Genomic DNA, 22,362 nt, shown 5'->3' on the forward strand with positions numbered 1-22,362 from the left:
TTCAGAGCAGTGGACTGAGAACCAAAATGAAATCCCCACAAGCCGTGCCCCTTAAATGGAGACGGTCACTGGAGACCTGAATGCCCTCGGGGACCTCTAAATGAGAGAACTTATCTCGAGTCCCTGGGAGGGACTCCCCCAGGCCTGGGGCTTTTCACGGCGGCTCCCCTAAACCAATGGTCCATCAGAAACCCAGAGCCTCGGATAACTTCAAATATTGAAGGAAAATTAGTTGATTTCCTTCTTGAGACCGGAGCCACCTTTTCTGTCCTCCCTTCCACTCCGGGCCACTACCCGAACGTGGCATGACGATCAGTCTCCGGAAAACCTGTAACTAAAGCTTTCTCTCAGCCCCTGGAATGTCTATGGGAACCCCTTTTTTCTCCTTCTTTCCTGATGATGCCAGAGAACCTTACTCCCTTGCTAGAAAGGGACAGTATAACTTAATTAGAGACTAGGGTGCGACTAAATCCAGGGCTAAATCACAATTATGTGAGTTTTTGGAAATTACTAGATGCTATAGGCTGTAGATAGCGGGGTTCAGGAAAACAGTGTGCTATGTCGATTGTTAACGGAGACTCGAGGCGCCTGAGTGGCGCAGTCGGTTGAGCGTCCGACTTCAGCCAGGTCACGATCTCGCGGTCCGTGAGTTCGAGCCCCGTGTCAGGCTCTGTGCTGACCACTCAGAGCCTGGAGCCTGTTTCCGATTCTGTGTCTCCCTCTCTCTCTGCCCCTCCCCCGTTCATGCTCTGTCTCTCTCTGTCACAAAAAAAAAAAAAAAAAAAAAAACGTTGAAAAAAAAATTTTTTTTTTAAAATAAAGGAGACTCAATCCCACCTACTCTGCCCCACAAAACATAAACTGGGGCCTCGCTCCTAGACACAGTCTCCAGCCCTTGGAATGGTTACACACAGAGCAGGGCAATTGCTGTCACCAAGCTCACAGAGCTAAAAGATGATGAAAACGCAGCCTCAGGCCTTTCATTTAGGGACAAAACTTAGCAAATGGCCCAAAGAATGTTTACTGGAAAAAAAATTCGTCGGGGACAGTTGTGCAAGAAGTATCAGCCCGTGAAGTAGGTCTTAGAAACGTCCAACCACAAACTTGCTCTCCTGGGCAATCAAGGACCTGGAGGCTATCCAGGAAAAACTAACAATTAGGTTTCATTCATATGCCAAGGTCAAAGGAATCCCAACACCAGTTGGTATGGACTCTTTTACTAGTTGGGTAGAGGCCTTCCTCTACAAGACAGAAAAGGCTCAAAAAGTAATAAAAGTTCTGCTGTCTAGAATAATACCCAGGCTTGGCTTACCTAAACATTTACAGATTAATAATGGCGCGTGGCTACTTTGACTCTTTCTCCAGTAGAACTCCTGGCCCTTGGAAAAGTTTCACACCTCAAAATGAAGCAGACTGTCTGCCTGCACTCAGCAAAACTCTAAATAACACCTCACAAGCATTAAATGCTTCAAAAAAATTTTTGTTTTTAAATTACGTTAGGGCCAAACTCTTGGAAACAGAGCCACTGTCACGTGGGTTATGAGAGATCCCCTGACATGTGTTGTTGACAAAGTCAGGGTCTCTCCTAGATTGTCTGACAGGTTTGAACACTGTAGACGTGATCTTACGATGCCATGTCGTTGCTCAGTAGAATCTTTGCGTTTTTCTGTGTGCGTCTGCTGATGTTTATGCCGCCTCCTGCCCGCCAGCCTTCCTGTGGAACCATGCTGTGGGTCACTCGACCGACCCGTGGGTTGACTCTAACTGCTGTCCCCCAACACTGTCCCTTATCAGCTTGAAGAAGCCAGAGCGATCATTGTCCCTGTTCCCTAACAGCAGACACAGACCCTGCTCCAGGGGAGGAATAAACAAGGTAAGGGTGAACATTAGGCAGGGAGAGATCAGGGACCTTCAGGGAGGCAGACTGCAGCCGCAGGTGGGAGGCCGACGGAGCAGGCGGGGTTCTCCCCTTATGAAATCCTTTAGGCCCCCTCCCCCCATTATCAAGGGCATGGGGGGGCGGGTTCTGAATGAGACAGACCATCTTCACCGTAAGACAACAGATCCGCGGGCCCTTGCCTCTACCCTAACCACCTTACACCACTGGGTCAGGGAGCGATTACCTGTGAGTCTGACCACAGACGCTCACCCCTTTAACCAGGAGATGCTGTGTGGGTGAAGGAGGAAAATGTCCGACCCCTACAACCCCTCTGGAGGGGCCCGTTCACTGTCATTTTGTCCACCCCTGCGCAGGGAAGTAGCCGAAGCGGGTCCCTGCGTTCGCGACGGCAGAGTGAAGCCGGCCTCGCGAAACTGGGAGTGCCTTCCTGATCCATCCACGCCGTGCAAGCCGACCACACGGAAGGTTCTGCCACTCCAGAGGCTCTGGGAGACCGCAGCCCTGCCCCAGTCACTCCGGAAGCTGACACGGCAGAAGCCCGAGGAACCCACGGTCCCATGAAACAAAAGACTGTCCTTATTTTCTCCATGTTTCCTTGCTGTGAGGCACTGTCACGCCTTCTCGGTATTATTGTGATTGCTGCCCTACCCTTGGCCACAGGATTGGCCGAGGCTGCCCTGGCCGGCTAGAAATGGGGGAGGGGGAGGTTTTCGTTAGCACTCAGCTAGGATACTTCGTGGGTACCAACGTGGGGAAAAGACGGCCATTGATCCCCACAAACCTCATAGTAAAACAAAATACCCCAGTCCCACACCCGGGGTTTGGCCTCTCAAAAGCTCAAGTATTGGGAAAAACTGTCCTGCCCAATGCGGAAAAAGGTCATCGTCGTCTGTTAAACACTTAACATGCCTAGGCCAAAGATTTTGTAACTCAACTGGTGGGGGACCCCAGATCCCCACCCTTTGTGTAACTTCTCTCATCTACGAGAGGCCTGGGACAGTGTCAGTGCAGCCGTCAAAGGGCAGGCTCCAGGTGAACTACACTAGGCATGTGGGGGGACAGCCTATATAAACCTCTAAACCAAGACGATGCTCTTTGACCCCAAATAGAGGGGTCTGAGAATCAAAAGGGGGAATATGGTAGGGTCCCCTCCCTGAGGAAACAAAAAAAGGAACCTCAAGGCAACCTGGTTATGCACAAAGGTGACAACATCTTTCACGACCTTGAAACATGAGACTGCTTAATCAGACTGCGTGTTGGTGCGTTACCATATACGGGAGGCAAAGAAATACACAATATATAAGAAGCTACACAGCGTGGCATCGGGGCTCAGTTCCTTGGGTACGAACCCAACTGGGCGGTGCCGACAGGAGTAAAGTCGCTTCCTGGAAAGAAAAGCCTCAGTGCCGCGACTCTTCGAGAAACCTGCTACAGTACCGCGTGTGGACAACAGCTTCGCAGTTTCTTAAAGGGACACTTACGTGTGACGCAGGAATGTCCCCAAGAGGAATGACGCCGAGGGTCCACAGTCGTGTCCGGGCGACGCCGTGGCCGCACTGACCATCTTGGCTTACACCTGGGATCCGCTCGAATGTCCGTGAAGTGGCCAGCGGATGAATGAAGCCTGGTTTACGCTAAAAAAACAACAAAAAGGAACAAACTAGGGATTCATGGCACAGAATGGGGGCACCTGGGCAGTGGGAGGCTGGACTGACCGCGTGGACACGAAGTGTCCAGAAAAGACAGGGAGAGCGTTTCTGCATGCTTCTTAGGGCGCGTGTGCGTTGGAAACGTCCTGCTCCCGCAGGGTGCGGGGTTATACGAGCCTGTACGTTCACTGCAAATCACAGCTACACAGCTGTAACCCGGGAGCTCGCAGGGGTGCGGGGTGGGGGCTGAGGGGGGGGGGGAAGGACACCTGTAAAAGCTCCGAGGCAGGCGGTCCGCTCCGGCTGCAGCCCGAGGAGCCCCAGGCCTGCGGGCGAGCCGCGGGCGTCGGCTCCGGGTCTGGGCCCCAGCTGCCCCGCGCAGGCACGGGACTGGGGTGCGGTGCGGGCTGGAGCTGCCCGGCTGGGTCGCCGCCCCACCAAAGCCACCCCCACGCCTGCGGGCAGGCCCTGCTGGGGGCTCCGAGCCCCGAGACGGCAAACCCCCCAGCGCCTGCATGGCGGGCGGCGCGGACCGCCACCCTCCAACCGCACCGCGAACTCGGGGTCCGGCCCCCAGCCCCGCCCCCGAGGCCACCTGCCTGCCACCGGGGTCGGGAGCCCCAGGCGCCCAGCGGGGAGCGAGCGGCAGGCGGAGGCGGGCCTGCGGGCGCGCGTGTGTCTGCGTGTCTGTGACTCCGGCCGCAGGCTCCGTCCCCGCCCCCGCCCGAGCCGGCCCCGCGGTGGGCGGCCTGGGAGGTTCCCGGCGCCCCGCCCCCTCCCGTGTCCCGGGACCGAGGTCACGCCCGGGTCAGGCCTCTAGAGCGCTCCAGGCGGCCTTTCCTGGAACGTCCCCCGTGGGGGAGTCCAGGCCTGAGCCTGCCGTGCCCTCCGCGCCCCGCCCCGTGCCCACCGGCCGGCGCGAACACACGGGAGCAGCGGGGCTGGCCAGGTGCCGGGCGCTGTGCCTCCACTCAACTCACCTGCTCCACGTGCCCTGCGAACCGCTGCGGGAGGCGTCAGAGGACTGCGGGGCCCCCCCTGCACCAGCTGGGGCCTCCCCTTGCACCGGCCTGCGGCACCCCCTCCCCCACCCCCGCCCCGGCCTGCGCCCCTTTCCCCCCCCCCCCCCGCACCGGCCTGGGGCGCCCCGGCCCCCTGCACCGGCCTTCGGTCCCCTATGCACCAGCCTGCAGCATGGCTGGCACCTGACCGCCGTGATCACCGGCTGTGCCACCCTGCTGGTGTGAATTGCACCCCAGGTGTATCCTGTTTTAAGGTCGTGAGAGGGTGTGACTGTAGATGTGCCGGAGTTAATAGAATCTGTTGGGAGAGGTCAGGGGAGAGGACGTGACCCCAGCTGACCTCAGGCCCCCTCTGCTCTCCGTTCCCTTGGTTGGGAGCTCATCTCCAGGCCGAGGCCCTGAGAGGGGCATGTGGCACTGAGACCTTGTGGACACTGCAGTGCCCCACCCCCCACCCTGGGCTGAGGCGTCTCCGTGAACCCCAGGATGCTGGCTGCCGGGCCAAAATCTGCTCCGTCTGTCCAAGACAAAGCCTGGATAGGAGCGCCCCCGCGTGTCGAACCTACCACCTGCACCTCTGGGGCGCTCTGCCTGCTTCGTCGCCTCTCCCTGCTCCCCCTGCCTGTCTGGGGAGCTCCCGAGGGCTCAAACTAACACATTTTGCTTTGTCACCTAAACTATATATAAAAAGTATAAACGGAGGGGCTACGTTACTGAATGTGTACATCGAGATTGCAGTTTGGAAGGACACTCACTGTGGAAGGGGCCTCAGAAGAGGGAGGTAACGTAGGGGAACCTAGTTCTGTGACCTGCTCTCTCTCCAGGACTGAGTTTTCTTCCCTTTTTGGAACTGTGGTTTTTGACATCACTTTCCAACATGGTTAGAATTTAAGAGTTACGGATTAAGGAAATCCCACTGAAGAAAAATTCTGAAAGGGGATGAAGAGATACAAAGGATAAACAGCTCAGAGCACGGGGGCGGGAGGACCCCCCTCCCCCATTACTCAAGGAGATTCTATCTGGTGGACATAACCACCAAAGCCACTGACTCTGAAATGTAACCCAAGTTCCCCGAATCAGCGTTTGCCATCACCAGCAAGGACCCGGATGGGCTCCTGCATAAGACACCAGGCACCGAGCCTTGTAATCGCAACGAAGACGCCCAACATCGTTAAGTCACATTATTATACACAATAACGGCCACAGGTAAGAGTGATTTTCTTAGTAGAACAATTTATTAATGGATATGCAATAAAATATCTCCCCCCAAAATCTTTCCAGAAATGACGAGACAGAAAGTCAGTTTGGTTTTGGTTCTCTGGCAGTTTTTTTCTTTATGTAAACATAAAATATTTGAAGGAATGATAAAAGTAACAAGGGAACCCGTAAGTATAGCTTTTGTAATCTGATCTCAAACGGGTGCTTGGGGTCCATGCGTACAGCAGCGCTACCCGATGACTGACTTCGATGTTCTCCTAAACAGAAATCAAAAGGCTTTTCCTGGACTCCAACTACAGAAGCACGAGTTTGGTAAATCTCGGAAGAATGACCTGAACAAGGACAGTCGGAACCGTTGCCGGAGGCGAGGTTAACGAGCCAGAGCTGGAGAACGTGCCCAGCCGCACACAGGCCGCCGCCAGCACAGAGCGCTGCTCTGCACGCGGACGCGATGACACAAACGAGCGCACAAGAGTTGTGCTAATGCAGGCATGATCGCGAAATATTTAAATGTCCCTCAAGGCGCGTCTCCGACTTGTGCACACATAGCGAGCGGACCCCGTTGACGGGCCATGTAAAGACTTTTTAAAAACACGCGTTGCAGCCAGAGCGCTCCTCTCCTGACTCTGAGCACTCAGCGGTGATCAGCACACAAATGAAGTGCGTCCATTCCGATCCGAGTCTAAGCTAAGCCATTGCGTGCATAAATCAGGAACGAGTGGAAGTCCTAATCGTATCACATAAAGAGCACAGTTTCCAGACTGCTCGACTCATTCACGCTCACCGTGTGGAAGCAAGCGTGGCTCTATCAGTTTCCAAGCCAATGTCAGGACGCAGGCACGTGCTTACACGGTCGATCGCATACTCAAGTAATGAGAGCTTGGCGACATTTTGAACATCCTTGACACGTTCACCCACAGTCCTGACCAGCTGCCGTCTCACAGAGGTCCGCTCCCTAGTAAGAGCCCACGCGTGATACACGTCAAAAAATAAACCGTATTATACTGAGAAACATCACCGCGCGATACAGATGTTTAATTATCACGGATTCCTGTGAACTTTGGGAATCTACTTTTGCAGCTCAGCAGAACAGTAAGCACTTACCAAGAGCATTTATAAGTAATCTGTACAGCAGTTTACATTTAGAGGAATTAATGTCTGGGAGTAAGTTCCTGGAGTTTAGAAAGTACTCAATCTCGGTCTTCTCACCGTCTTAAGTTCAGACCTTATTGACGTAGACAGGGACACACAAACCTTATTTCTAACGAACAAAGAAGAGGCGGTGGTCTCTCACGGGCAGTAACTAATTTATTATCTCGGGCAGCGGAACAGGTAGGAGTGGGCCCAGTGCAATAATGGACTTTCCCGGAGGCCGTCAGGTGCATTTTAACCTTGTGAATCAGCATTAACAGAAGGCACTTGAAAGGCTTTTCGGGGGCTTTGCCGCCGATGTGTGCTATGCCAACGGCAAACTTGGTAAACAACTGTGCAAAGAAGGCTCTAGTCATATCATGACGCTTCCTATTTACTTCAAAAGGCAATATTCGATATATAAAAACGGAGTAAATTAAGATGTTAATATATTAAACAATTTATAAACATTTAAAATTATCGATATCTTACAAAACAGTTCTGTGACGATACAAATTTTTGTTACGAACAAAACACGAATGAAACGGAGTACAAAAACGACTCTTAGTTAGCGTGTTAGCTGGGGGGCGGGGAGGGAGGAAGGCTCAGACCTGGATCTCATAGCTTCATGACATAAAATATTCCTAATTAAACTTCACATGTACTTTTAACACTGAAATACAAAAAAAAAAAAAAAAAATTTTTCAATCATTCCTTATTTTAAGGCCACTGAAACAAGTTTCACATTGTTAGTTTTCGGTGATGTGCTCTTCAGAGTCCAAGGACGTCTGGGTTAGCTCGTCACACCCATCCCGCTCACGGACTTTCACTAGACGGTGCATCCTGTGGCGCCTCCCCCTGGCCCTCAGCAACGAGACTGGCGCCCAGCACCACACGTCACGGTGTCTGGGGCTCAGTCACGGGACGGGAGGGCGCGGGCTCACCGCTCGCTGCGCCTGTGGTCTGACTCCAAGGACAGTGGCTCTCGGGATACGGTCGCTACGACAAGGTTGTTGCTAGGACAACTCCAAGGATCACAAGCAAAACAATTACACAAATGATAATGCACATCATTTTCTGCAAGATAAAGAAAAAAAACATTAATTAATTCACATAATTTGCCAGGTATCAAAGGAAAGAAATCGCTAATGTCATTTCTTCACAGAATTCTCCTGGAATTTGAGTTTAAAATGCCCAGGCCCCAGGTCACAGGACAGGGAGGGGCGGGGAAGCCAAGTTCCAGAGGCAAAGCACCGGGTGCACATACCGAGTTAATGGAACTTAATAAATCACAGCAGGTGTTGCTGGACAACAACTGTGGGCCCCTGGGGGGAAGGCAGCGTCTACCTGGCACCACGTGGGGTCCTCAGCGGACACTTTCTACCGATCACACGAACATTACGAGCCGCTATTCCTCGGACGCGCCGCACGTCTTTTTAGAACTTTAAACGAATCTACTTCCCGTTTGCCGAAGACGGTGTCGCTTACACGCGTCTTTGCGCTGAGGCCCGATGCGCGGACGCACGAAGGCAGCAAGCTCACTCAGCCCTCCGCTGCGCCTGTGGCCCAAAGCGGGCGGCACGGCACTTCTGTGGTTCCTCTGTCACGAACACGTGTCCTGCACACCTAGAAGCTACGCTACCTTCGGCTTGAGAGCCAGTCTCCTCCGGGGGACCGTCCGCGGGAGAAGGGAAGGCAGGCACAGAGATGACAGGCGGGCCGTCTGGGCGACCCTGCCTGAGCGCACGGCTCCAAGCTGGCGCACCAGCACCTCCATCAGCCACCGCGCGCTCTGACGGTCTGCGTGGCAGGCCCCTCGGGAAACTTCCGCTCGGTTACCCAGGGACCGGGGAGCTGCCGTCGGGACACCCCCTCTCCGTTAGACCCGCACACGCGCCCGGCGTGAGGACCGCGGCCCGGCCGCATGCCGCCCGCCACGCGCTCCCACGGACCGTGCTCGGCACCTTGATCTGAGACAGCCTCTTCCTCGGGCTTCCCAGCAGCGGCCACCCCTCAGCTCCGGAGCCTGCTCACCGCACCCGGGTCCCCCGGGGAAATGCCACCCTGGACGCGAGTTCTGACTTCCGGGGCCCGGGGTGCTGGCCCTGAGGGCGTCTGGGCCCCCCTCGCGGGTGCACGTCCTCCCCACCGGCCCCCGGTGCCGCTCCCCTGAAGCCCACACCGACTGAGCTCCTGCACCCAGATCTCCAGCTTTAACAACAATTCTGTCCAGCACCCTGCTGCCAGCTGCACCCACACGCGTGCCCCTCTCCTCAGCGGGCGGGGCGCCCTGGGGCGCAGTCCTGTCCGAGTGCAGGTCACGGGGCCACCACCTCCACCTCGTACACACAAACGCAGCAGGGTGCGGGCCCTGCCTGCCTCCTCGGGCGGGAACGGAGCGCCCCCGCCCACGCCGCAGGGCGGTGGGCATTCGGTTACCCACCAAGTGCCTCCGGCGCAGGGCCTGGCCCACCGGGAGGCCCCCCTGCACCACCTGCTGAAGAATAAATTACATTTTCTAACGTGTAATCACGGACAGCAACCACTCGTGTATAAAAGAAATAACTGTTGGTGTAAGCTTTGGCGCGTCTTACCGAGGATTGTTTTGCGTTCGTATTTAAAGACACTAGGGTAGGGGCGCCTGGGTGGCGCAGTCGGTTAAGCGTCCGACTTCAGCCAGGTCACGATCTCGCGGTCCATGAGTTCGAGCCCCGCGTCGGGCTCTGGGCTGATGGCTCAGAGCCTGGAGCCTGTTTCCGATTCTGTGTCTCCCTCTCTCTCTGCCCCTCCCCCGTTCATGTTCTGTCTCTCTCTGTCCCCAAAATAAATAAACGTTGAAAAAAAAAATTAAAAAAAAAAAAATCTATAAAAAAAGACACTAGGGTAAAAACCAGCCATCCGGCCCCAGGGCCCAAAAGCCCACTGCTCCCTGAGGGGTCACCCTGAAAAGGGGTGCCCGGGGGGACTCACTCGGCTGAACGACTGACTCTTGATTTCGGCTCAGGTCATGATCCCACAGTTTTGCAGACGTGAGCCCTGCGTCAGGCTCTGTGCTGACAGCATGAAGCCTGCTTGAGATTCTCTCTCTCCCGGCCTCTCTCTCTGCACCTCCCGGGCTCTTGCTCTGTCTCTCTCGAGATAAATAAATAAACTTTAAAACCTGTGTCCATTTAACAGCATTACCTAACAACATCGCTGGGTCCAACCTAAGAACGAATTTTAATCTTTAGTGTAACCAACATGTTATGACCACTAGGAAAAATTAAGAAACCACGTATTTTTAAAATTATATAAAAATAGCTCTTAAGTGCTATTACCCTGACAAAGAAAATCATACACATCATTTTTCCCAGCACCAGGAAAGCCACACAAACGGGCTGTCCCAGGCCGAAAAGCAGTGGCGGGACCTGGCCGCACGTGGGGTCCCTGTCTCCCGTGCTATCTCCCTTTGCAAAAATAAAGGGCCGGCCTGGTGCCGCAGTCGCTTTCGAAAGGAGACAACGAATTCCTCAAGGACTGCCTGTCACCGTCCTGGCACCTGGCACTGCAAAACGACAGTCGAATGACCACGGCAAGACACCCTTCTCAAGGGACACGCATGGGACAGCGTTCCTCGGTCACGCGAGGAGGGCGCTCCCGTATGAGGAGAAAACCAGAGGAAAACACAAATGTACCGGAGTCTGGAGAAAGGGGACAGTCACACAGTGAACAAAATAAAGTCGCTTTCGTCAACGACGGAGACCTTCTCTCCCCAGAACGTTGTAAACTGACCGGCAGGCTGACAGCACAGGCTCGCACGACACTCAGGAGGTACCGGAAAACGGATGGGACGCCGGCTCGTGGAACCCAGGGAGATGGGAGGATTTTCACCCCCGGGCTTTTCCAGAAAACTCCAGTTCCCTTCCCTCCAAGCCAGTCACACCACAAGTGGGGAGGTCTCACAAAGCAACGGTTGCAAAAGCGAAAACGTCAAAGGTGCGTTAACCCGCGACGTGCCGGCCAACGGAGAAGGCACCACCACACTGTGGCCGCTACATGCAGGGTGACCAGCGGGCCGGAGGCGCGCCTGCCACGCCAGGCGGTGCGAGCGCCCCGGAAGCTGCATCGGGCCGCAGGAGGAGAAGGCCCCGTGTAAAGATGCCCCCCACCCGCCCGTTCGCCCTCCGTGCGTGCAGCGGCGGGACCGGGCTCTGCTCCACTGGCGGCTGGTATTACTTTCAGGTCAATGAGGACTGGGCAAGCATCACTGTTAGCTAATTGGCAAAGTTAATAAGTACATTAGTTGATTAGTTACTTACTGCCTCGCTGGCAGGGGGGCACACACACTGACGTCGTCCACACCATCATTTGCCAACCGATAAGCCAATAATTAGAGCAATTACGGCAACCACAGCCACTGACACGGCCACAATTATCCACTTTTTCTGTCAAAGAAAAGCAAGCTGATTACATCATGGTAATTTCATATCGCCACATTAGAAGACCTCACTCAGTGAAAATAAAACGATCCACGGGAATCTCTTAACATGCAAGTTACAGGACAGCTAATTAATTATTCAGCAGCTTTTAGTGCTTAAAAAGGGTGGTTTTTCCTTGAATAAGGTCAGACTGTTTGCAGACGGTTCTAGAAGCCTTAGGACCAGCAGTGGGCGAGCCGCAGGGTCATGGCGTGCAGGTAAGTTCCGAGGGGCTGAGACGCACGCGTGCTGTTCTCTCACCTCCCAACGCACAGCCACAGGCCCAGCTCAGGAAGGAAGCTAAGAAGGCAGCGGCCCACGTGATCAGCCCCCGCCCTCCTTGGTCCCGTTTGCTTGGGGTGGTGGTGGACTCCTCCACGGCTCCCGCCAGGCCCCAGAAGATAGATCGCTGGCCCAGGGAAGGGGATGGTCACCGTGTGAGCGGCCGCGGCCACGGGGCGTCTGAGAGCAGGGTGACAAGTTCAAACGGGCAGTGTGGGTTCACAGGTCAGGTGTTCACGGACAGAGGGGGTAAGTTCGTTTCTGAGCAGCTGACACTCGCCAAAGACGGTGAGGCCTCGCCAGCAGTCAGGGTGGAGACGGGTCACGGCACCGTCTGTTCACAGCGGTCATCTCTTCACTCAAGTTCTCGCTGGCCGGCCCGCTGGTTGGGTCACGGAGAAGCGAAGAGAACCGCCCTCTGCCAACGACTCTGTCACCGAGTCCCCCGCGCTCGGAAGGAGGCTGAGAACTTCCCGCGTGCACCTCATCACCTCACGTCCTCTGGGAGCGTTTGGAAAAGCGGGAACACGGTGACGTCGGCAGCCCTGCCTCCCGTCTCAGAGAGAATGACCACGTGCAGAGGTGCCCCAGGAGAAGCAGGGCCCGGGCTTGGCCGGCTGAGCCGACCCACGCGTGCCTCCTGTCCCGCGTCCGCATTCAGCCCGCATGCTGACTCCTCGCACAAACTGTCGCCCTTCCTCTCTCCCCGGCACCCCGGAACCGCCTCTTGGTAGGGCCTTTGTGGGCGACGGGCAGCGGGCAAGCAGGCTCCCAGGAAGGCAGGTGAGCCCGCACGGCCGGCCCGCAGGATGGGGCAGCACGGCGGGGGGCTTTGTGTCCACCTTCTGCACTTGGGGGGGCAGGGGGTGGAGGAAACCCATGAACTACGGGGAGGGTTGTCTTGTCCTGGAGTCAGGACTTAACTTCATCTCTCTGTTGTGTCCTCACAAGAGCTCTGCCCACGCACAGCACACTCAGGATTCACACACTCCGACTCCCAGAGCTGAGCGGGGCCGCTACAGATGCCTTAGGCCCGGTCTCGGGAACTCTCTGCCTCCGGACCAGACGCGTAGCCAGCAACCCAAGGAAAGAATCGAGTGTTCGCTGAACAAAATGCGCACCCGACGGCTTTGAGAACCTCCAGTCCCGTTAGCTCCGCGTTACCCGCCAGCTGATGGCCCACGACACAGGGGAGTCGGGAATGGGAGGCGGCCAGGCTGTGGGTTTCGTTGCTCAGAACACAGTCACGGCACGTTCACCGAAACAAACTCTAAAACCTCTTAGCAAAAGGAGCGCTTCAGTTGTAAAATGAAATAAGAATTTAAGCAAGCATTTATTTCTTGGAATAGCTATTAAGTCGGGCTGCATCAATAAAGAGAAATGAAGAGAAAAATGCACTTGAAGTCTTAAAAACCAAACTCACCCTTCTAGCTTTGCTGTGATATTTAATCGCCTTTTTCGTTTCTTCTTTAGCGTGTTCTACATAGTCTGTGGCGTTCATAACGTTTTTTTCTATGTTGTTGATCATTTCGCCCTAGAAACAAAAAGTTTCAAGCTTAGAGGACATTCTCCCACGACTTGAGCGCGTACCCCCAAGGCCGCCACGGCACCAACGACATCTTCACGTGAACGCAACGTGCACATGGCGGACACCGAATGTTTTTCACGTTTACGAGAACACGAGAACATTACAAATGTGCCGACGTGATGATCAAAATGTAACTTACGCTCTAAAAAGCGTGAACAGGGATGAGAGGGATGGGCCACAACGGAGCACATTGAGACATGCTTTTCCACGCGCGCTCCTTGTGACGGCGGGCGCAGCCAAGGAGAGGCAGCTAACTCGAGGCGAGACCAATCTCTTACTGTTACCACACACACACAAGGGACAATGACGTCCTTTCTAGCGCATAGGACCTTGTGGTGATTTCTTTAAAACATCGGTCTGTTTGACACTAAGTTCGCCAAGTGAAGGGAACCGTGGCGCGAGGCGGGCGCAGGGAGGTGGCGGGGAGGGGAGACCGTACCTGGCTCTCTGTCCACAGCAGACACAATCTGCAGCAGTGACGGACGGCGCAGCGTTAGGAGAACGACGCATAATTAAGTCACGTGCTCACCAGCTCAAGCTTACTAGCGTTTTGACTACACACAGAGTCTGAATTAGGCGAGTCAATATAACGCATCCCTAACCGACTTCTAAAAGCAAACAACGAGACAAAGCTGAGAACATGGCCATTTTTCTACTGGAGCTTCACGCGACATACTTGGTGTGGAGCCATAATAATTAACGCCTGCAGCACGCTAAAATCTTCCACGATTACAAAAGCAACGCGGTGCCCTTACGGCCTAGCCGCTCCCCTCGGAACACTTCCGGAGAAGCGGCTGGCAGAAACGACACACTGCTTGTGTGGCCTCGGCGAGGGCTCCCCCCCGACCAGAAAGGGGGGGGCCTGCCCGTGGTTGCTCGTTTCCCCCAGCAATCGCACGGTATCTGAGGTTTTCACGTACTTGATGATAAACGTCTTCCAAAACAGTGGTCTTCGAAAGGTCGGTGACCCACGTGGAGAGCGAGTCCCGCACGCGGATGGGTTTCCTGTCGTCCTCGTACAACCCGGAAAACAAGCCGGCCAGGGCTCAAGCTTCTCCCGGGCCGCTCCTGCCAGAGCGCACCCGAAACCAGCCTGCCGGCGAGTGAGGACAGATCTAGCTGAGAGGTCCGACGTGGACGCTCCCAGGGCACAGGCGTCAGCTGAACCTGACCCCTGAATCCGCAAGCGGCCGCGTGCAGGCCTCACTCGCTAGTGCGACTGCCACGGAAGGCCTGATGGAGACTCACGGGAGCCAGAACAAATGTACCCACACACCTAAGGGGAACACGTCGGCTCGTGGTTTACACCAGATTTCAGGTTTGTTAAGAACTGCCTACACTGCTGCCATTGTCTCGCGGGGGAACCTTCACAGCCCCGGGGTGGCCCGCCCTCCCGGCCTGCGCACAGGACAAAGAACACCACGCAGAGAGTGAGGCTTCTATCTGTGGCATGGACTAGGCCCCTCGGGGCCTACTCCTCTCAAGACTTTTAAAACCTCTCTGCCAATTATTGTTCTAATACACGTTCCTTGTAAAAACGTGAAAGTACACGTGTTTTAGAGAAGAAACCTAAAATCCCCACAGGTGCACTGTTATTGTCCGAGTTGGTACATTTCTTTCCTTCTGTGCACACTGTCCTATGGAGCCGAGTTCATGCACGTACACATGCGTGCGTGTGTTACACACGACCGGATCTATACAGATGTGTATAAACACACGTAAGATTGTATGGCTCCCTCTTCACTCAAAACTCCAGCACGATACCTGCACGTCTCACTGAAAATCTCTCTGACGAAAGTCTGCCGCCCGTGGCCACCTGGTAGGTAGGCTGTCGTGTGGACACACATAATGCGAGTGAGCGAGCCACGGCCTCAGACAGATGTTTCCAGCATCTGCCTCACGAGAATACTGCACTCACTTTCCAAATGTGGAGAGCGGATCCGGAACGATGGCTTTCTCGGGTACCTGGACCCGACACTTCACCAACACCAGGCGTCCGTCCCAGACAAGGGAGAACGTGTGCGTTACCTGGGTCTCAACGAACATGGCCATGTCCGTGAACATCTCGTGTAGCTCCCGGATGCTGGTCTCTAGCTTCATGATGTCCTTGTGACGAGACTCAATTTCATTGAGAGCTTGTCTAGTGATCTGTGAATCTGATATAATCTTGGGGAAACAAAGGCAAGAGAGAGATACCGATGAACCCAGGGCGGCTCGGAAGAGAAAGCACAGGCACGGGAATGCGGCCGCAGCCCCCCAGGCACTCACGTCCGCGGTGAAGACCGAAGGGCTCCCGCTTTCCAGCATTTCTTCCAGCTCCTCGTCGGTCGTGGTTCTTCCAGCTGTGAGGTGAACACAGGCCCCACTCAGAACGAGCCGACACTTACAGTGACCGTTCGGGGGCGCCCGGGTGGCTCAGTCGGTTAGGCACTCGACTTCGGCTCAGGTCACGACCTCACGGCTGGTGAGTTCGAGCCCCGCGTCGGGCTCTGTGCTGGCAGCTGGGAGCCTGGAGCCTGCTTCCGATTCTGCGTCTCCCTCTCTCTCTGCCCCTCCCCTGCTCACGCTCTGTCTCTCTCTCTCAAAGATAAACATTAAAAAAAAATTCAAAATGACTTTTTCAACCAGAAGTTAGCAACTAAACCTGAGTTAACCTTTTTTTAAGTTTATTTATTTGAGGGGGAAGGGGCAGAGACAGAGAGAGAGAGAGAGAGACAGAAAGAGAGAGAGAGAGAGAGAGAGAGAGAGAGAGAGAGAGAAAATCCCAAGCAGGCTCCAAGCTGCTAGCATAGAGTTGGACGTGGGGCTTGATCCCACAAACTGTGAGATCATGACCTGAGCCAAAATGAAGAGTGGGGACGCTTAACCGACTGAGCCACCCAAGTGCCCCAATTAACATTTCCAAGCAACGTTGTTCTAACCTTTCAAATATGCTTTTTTGGGTGAGTGTCAATGATGAGAGAAATTAACATAAGACTAACAAGCAGGAAAAACTGGAAAACTCTCATAAAAAACCTTATAATTGGAATGAATACAAAAATCTAATTTTAGTAGGAATGAGAACTCTAAAAAGGGCGTTGACACGTAATTTTTTGGCACGCTGGCTTTCGTAAAAGTCTAATTCTGGCTTATGGAAAGAGAACACCAACGTATGTTATCAGCATTTATTAGAAGATCGTAAATAAAGACTGAACATTAGAATCAGACGCTTTAATACTTGCTATGTTTTGGTTGTTATGTATGTTTCCTTGAGTTGAACGTATTTGTATTCTCTATGAAATACAGTCACAGGTTTTTGGAAAAACTCAGTTGACAATCGTTACGTTTTACAATTTGTGTCACACATAAAAAAAGTTAAATGAGGAAACGTCATGACTACAGTGTTCACGGCAGCATTATTCACACGGCCACCGCCTGAGCCACAGACACACGGGGTCCACGCACACAGCACAACACAAGTCATCCGGGAAAGAGGGGACATGCCAGCCGCGTCAGTATGGCCGAACCCTGAAAAATCTACGTTAGGTGAGGGAGGCCAGTCCCAAAAGCCCGTATATTGTATGATTCCGTTTACACGAAGCGTACGGAATGGGCAGATTTGTGGAGGCTGGTGGCGCTCGAGGGCTCCGGGGAAGAGGCACGGGGAGGACTGATGACAGGGGCAGTTCCTTCCAGGGAACGAAGATGTTCCAAACTGGACTGTGTGGACGTGACAACCACGGACCTGCCCACTCTGGAAATCGCGCACGTGGCACGTTAACTGGATCCCAAGAAGGCTGTGGAGATGCCATTTAATGAGGTTCACGTTCACAGCTGTTCTGGGCTCCCCGACCCCGGGGGACACTGCACCGGTCGTGAGGCCGTGTCGCGGCCGAGGAGCCCCGGTCTTCTCCAACAGGGAGCGGACAGCGAGCACACCGGACTGACCTTCCTGCGGTCAGCAAACTGCCTTCTGCCCGGCAGCAGCCAAGCTCCATCATCCAAGGGGGACGGCCGCACAGACGTCCTTGAAAGACCGTCTGGAGCAAAGGGCAGTCAGTGTGAGGCCCACGGAGAACCGTCTCCCAAGGTGGGGCAGGGGGGCTGGGGGCAATGGAGAGACACCTGAGCAACTGATGGCTGGACGTTTCCCAAATCTGATTAATACCCTAGGAGCAATGCCAGTTAGAACGCAGTGCGAGGCCGCCCGGGGGGGCTCCGTTTTTAAGCGTCCGACTCTCGATTACGGCTCAAGTCATGATCGCACGGTTCGTGAGTTCGAGCCCCGCGTCGGGCTCTGTGCTCACAGCGCGGAGTCTGCTTGGGATCCTCTCCCTCCCTCTCCAGCCCCTCCCTCTCCCTTGCTCGCATGTGCACGCACGCTCTCTCTCAAAAATAAAATAAACAAACATTTTTAACACCAGAAAGTAATTTAAAGTCCACTCACCAAGGATTTTCTGAGGGACGTAAAGAAAACGTTTCGGTGACTCAATGAACAGGAAGCTCTGGAAAAGCTTCAGGCTTTGCAATATTGGCAAAAACAGAGATGAACTACTGTTTTGGAGCCACAGAACTTTCACGTCAGACCTTAAGAAAAGGGCCCTTTGTATCAAAAGAGCATTTTCGTTCACTCACTGATCTCCAGCTGGCGCTGTATGCGTCCTTTGCTCCGCTCCCGAAACAGAGTCTGGGCCTCGTTGTACTCCGTCATGACCTCGACGAACTTCCGAGACAGTACTGAATGCTATTAACACGGAAACACGAAATTAATACACAACGTTCGCTTCTTCTGTAGCAAGTGAGGCACCGAAACCACAACGGTCACACCTGCCCTTCAACTGGACCCGAACGGGTGGCAGCCAGCTCTAGACGGAGTCCATCCCGGGACGTCACGCGCGTCACCCGGCTTGACTCTCCCAACAGCCCCCGGCTCACAGACGGGACACCTCCCGCTGAGCGGACGTGGCCTGGCACCCACACAGTCAGGCCGAAGCGAGCAGCCTGGACCCTGGTGTGGGCACCACAGACCCCTCACCCCCCAAGCCCGCAGGGCTCGGGGAATTCGGACAACGCGGGCCCGCAGCGTGGCATCTTTTCTTCATAATAAGGAGGTCACCCGAAGATACCACGACCTTTTACACAGAGATGCTGTACGGATTCATGTGACGTAAAGACAACCTATTCTGAATCTGAAAGGGAGACAAGAGGCCTGTGGTCACTAGGCCGACGACCAAACCTGAGTTCGTCGTATCCGGAGATCCACTGAGGTGCGGTCCCCACTCTCATCCTGATCAAAACTCTGCTCGATAGCTGGAAACGAACAGGAAAAGAGTCACCTTTTAAACTAAACAATGGCTGTTTCTCAAGCCAAACCTCAAACTACTTTTCTTTCTTATCTTTTCGATTCCTCATAAATGTATGCATCTTGGCAACAATCATCCATTGTTGATAATCTCACAAAACAAAACCAGGTGTTAGATCTTAACATTTCAAAGAAAAACAAAAGACAAAACAAAACGCCCGACTCTCATGGGGTTTGGAGAAGTCAAGAAGTCAACTATCAACCGACAGGAAAGAGAGAGGAACCTGGGTGACATCGGCTTTAAAGCCCTGAAGCGTAGCAAATTCTGATGCACGAATGCCCTGGTTTCTCCAACCAAAAGAAAACTTCCAGGGGAAGATGCAAAGAGAATTTGAGTTTTAAAAACTTGGGGCGCCTGGGTGGCTCAGTCGGTTGAGCGTCCGACTTTAACTCAGGTCATGATCCCGTGGCTCGTGGGTTTGGGTCCCATGTCGGGCTGTGTGCTGACAGCTCAGAGCCTGGAGCCTGCTTCGGATTCTGTGTCTCCCTCTCTCTCTCTGTCCCTCCCTTGCTTGTCTCTGTCTCTCTCTCTGTCTCTCAAAAATGAATAAATGTAAAAAAAAAAATTTAAAAACTTGAAGCGACACGTCACCAATCACAGGGTAGGGTCCTTATTGGGAACCCAATTCAAACACACTGTGAAAAGAAATTCAAAGATCACTGGGGACACGTGCATTCCCATGGGGTATTTCGTGACCAATAACCACAATGATCTGACCTAGATATAATCACGGCACTGTGGTTGTGCTTTTGGGCCAAAATCCTTCTGTTTTCGAGTACCCTGGAATCCACACTGATGAAACCACCGTCTGGACGGGCTTTGAGCCACCTGGCAGGTGGGAGCCCCTGAGCCCCTGCATGGCGCACAGATGAAGGGTGTGAACGGTGGCAGCTGGCGGTCACCCCCCCCCCCAGCTCCCACCTGTCTGAAATGTCCCCAAAACAGTTCTTTCCCATCTGCAGAGATTTCCTGGATGTGAACGCTCTTTTGTAACAATTAAATACAATGTGTCTTTCCAACAGGCCCCTCCCAAAAACCACCTGTTAGAGCTGAACCTCCAGCTCCACAGAGGCTAAACCCCTCGCACTTAGTGTTCAACAGAACCTAAACGTAAAGGATTGAAGAAGAACCCGTGATTCGTGATTCATGATTCGTGGGAAGGACTGTTTGCCTTCTTTGGCCACAAGGTCCTACAGACACGCCTCTTTAAGAGGTCAACCCTTTATCAGCAAATGCTTGACCTTGTTGAATATTCGTGCTTCGGTCCTCAATATGCCAATTAACAACCATTAGCTTGAGCCCCTGGTCCTCAGTCCTCCCAGCCGGCAGTTAAAGAATTCTCGACTCATGAATAATTTACAGACTTGCTGTTCCAAATACACACAAATAATTTAAAGTGCCCATCGTGTGGACGTTTAGAAATGTGGAAGAACAGAAAGTGATAAAGGAAATAAAGACGAGCCACGTGCCGCCATGAAGGATCAAACGCAGCCAAAGCCTTAAACTCACACTTCAACTTGGCTCGGATTTTACTGGCAGTTTTCTTGATTTCTTTGTTCAGATCCTCAAGGTCTTCCTTTGTTTCTTAAAAAAAAAAAAAAAAAGTATCTGAGCTATAATATCCAACAGCAATAATGCCCAATAAACTTACAAATGGAACAACATCCTTGGCAAATACTCAAGTGTTTTTATTTCTTAAGAAAAAGTATCGATCTTGCCAGTGGTTCACCAAGACCAAGGGACCTCAGTGGCAGGGGGAGCTTGGTAGAAATGCGCATTCCTGGGCCCCGCCCCAGACCTCTGGGTGCCATTCTGCCACCAGCAATGGGACCTGACAAGCCCCCAGGTGACTGTTATGTGCACCTATACTTGGCTGGTTTGCAGCCATTGATTTGGTGGAATAGGTCACTGGATCCGTCGCTAACACCTAGACCTAAGAAAGAAAAGCAGAAATTAACCAAATTAACCAAATTAACCAAATCCCGTGCGTCTGATTTCTCTTGTGCTCTCCTCTACCCAAGCAAGGCGAGCCCCTCAGAGGAGTGCTGGTGGCCACACTGTGTCCGGGCTGGCAGAGCGAGGGCCCAAGTCTACAGGCAAACGCACACGGGCCGGATGTATGCAGGGGTGTGGCCCCGCTGAGGACAGGGCACAGCTATGAGCTGGGGGGGGGGGGGGGGGGGGCGCGCACGGAGCGGGGGTGGGTCATTGCAGGCAGAGCCCCGCTGGCACTCCCCGGGAGCACTCCCCTCGCTGGATAAGAAAGCCCCTGGGCTGTTCCAGGAGGGGGAGACCCCAGGCTCCCTGCTCACAGGCAGGCGGGGGCCCAGGCATAAGTGAGAGACGAGAAAGGGGCATTGCCAGCCACAGCAGTGGGCCGCGAGGCTGTTCTTGGCAAAGGTGCCATTTCAGACCACTGAGAAATGACGTGGTGCTCTCAACACTCCTGCTGGGAACTGTCTGGAAAGCTGGACAAAACATGCGTTTAATCTGCTTAAAGACACCATAAAGCTACACGGGCAGGGAAGAAGACCCAGGAGAAGGACACCCAGGCAGGGAGCCAGCTGCTCCCCCAACCCCTGCCATCTGTCAGCAACGTTTACAAATCATCTTTTAAAAAAGAAAATACTGAGGCGCCTGGGTGGCTCAGTCGGTTGAGTGTCCGATCTTGGTTTCAGCTCAGGTCATGATCTCACGGCTTCCTTGTGGGTTCGAGCCCCGCCTTGGGCTCTGTGCTGACAGCATGGAGCCTGCTTGGGATTCTGTCTCTCCCTCTCTCTTTGCCCCTCCCCCACTTGCTTTGTCCCTGTCTCTCTCGCAATAAGTAAATAGACTTGTTTTTGTTTTGTTTCTAAAGATGAAGGGAGGTAATTTTTTTAATGTTTAATTTTGAAAGAGAGAGAGAGAGAGAGACAGAGCACCAGCAGGGGAGGGGAAGAGAGAGAAGGAGACACAGAATCCAAAGCAGTCTCCAGGCTCCGAGCCGTCAGCACAGAGCCCAACACGGGACTGGAACCGATGAACTGCAAGATCATGACCCGAGCCCAAGTCAGACATCTAACTGAGCCACCCAGGTGCCCCAGTAAATGAACTTTAAAAAATAAGAAGAAAATACTCTCCTAGGATTGAAATTACTGCTACTAGCTTTTACGTACAAAGCCCAGGACTCCACCAAAAATAACCAGGCGAACAAACAACAGCAGACTAGGTGCACAGACCCACAGGGCGCCTGTTAGTGGATCATCAGACACAGACTTTTGACATCATTATCCTCGAAGGGGTAAAACACAAAATTAAGAACTTTGTCAGAAAACCGGACGGTGCACAAAGGAACCAGGTGACGTTGCGGGACCAAAACTTCTCTCACCCAGAAATAACTCAACGGGCAAAGAGAGGTCCGCAGATGACTCAGAAACACAACTTCCAAGTAAAACGAGGAGACGGTGTCTCTGGGAAATAGAGAGCAGAGGGCAGGAGATGCTGCGAGTACAGTGAAAAGGTTTAACTACACAGATTTCAAGTCTCCCAAAGAGAAAGGACAGGAAATCGGGCAGAGACGGTTCACGGAGAGAAAGTGGCTGAAGTGGCCAGAGGCGTGGGCTGAAAGATCCAAGAGGCCTTGGGGAAAGCAGGCAAACAGAAAGAAAACCACATCCAGAAACGTCAGCACAAAATTGCTAAAGCAAAGACCAAAACCCAAGTATCTTAAAAGCTACAATTCGACAGGTGACTTTAAAAAACACAAAAACAAAAAACAAAAAACAAACAAACAA

At 53.5% G+C, this 22,362-nt stretch overlaps 2 protein-coding genes across 6 annotated transcripts in view; both read right to left on the reverse strand.

Annotated features, from left to right (window-relative positions):
- Positions 1–5,740, reverse strand: part of LOC121010128 (elastin-like) — a 42,423-nt gene extending 36,683 nt beyond the window's left edge. Inside the window, exons 1-3 of the mRNA XM_040443476.1 lie at positions 5,665–5,740; positions 3,819–4,324; positions 3,382–3,534 (exon numbers count right to left, since the gene is read on the reverse strand). Coding sequence (XP_040299410.1) covers positions 3,382–3,534; positions 3,819–4,324; positions 5,665–5,740 — 735 coding nt within the window. The remainder of the gene's footprint in view (positions 1–3,381; positions 3,535–3,818; positions 4,325–5,664) is intronic.
- A 44-nt stretch (positions 5,741–5,784) lies between these two features.
- The window catches only part of STX2 (syntaxin 2), a 35,524-nt gene continuing 18,946 nt past the window's right edge, over positions 5,785–22,362 (reverse strand). For 2 of the 5 annotated variants that reach the window (XM_040444117.1, XM_040444121.1), the window contains exons 4-11: positions 20,099–20,173; positions 18,463–18,536; positions 17,862–17,970; positions 15,516–15,589; positions 15,276–15,413; positions 13,083–13,193; positions 11,219–11,344; positions 5,785–7,997 (exon numbers count right to left, since the gene is read on the reverse strand). In XM_040444117.1, coding sequence (XP_040300051.1) covers positions 11,264–11,344; positions 13,083–13,193; positions 15,276–15,413; positions 15,516–15,589; positions 17,862–17,970; positions 18,463–18,536; positions 20,099–20,173 — 662 coding nt within the window. In that variant the 3' untranslated portion in view covers positions 5,785–7,997; positions 11,219–11,263. The other 3 variants (XM_040444122.1, XM_040444119.1, XM_040444120.1) reach the window with 3 other exon arrangements.

This window comes from Herpailurus yagouaroundi, unplaced genomic scaffold (genome assembly GCF_014898765.1).
Source record: "Herpailurus yagouaroundi ecotype Mexico unplaced genomic scaffold, PumYag 191, whole genome shotgun sequence".
NCBI lineage: Eukaryota > Metazoa > Chordata > Mammalia > Carnivora > Felidae > Herpailurus > Herpailurus yagouaroundi.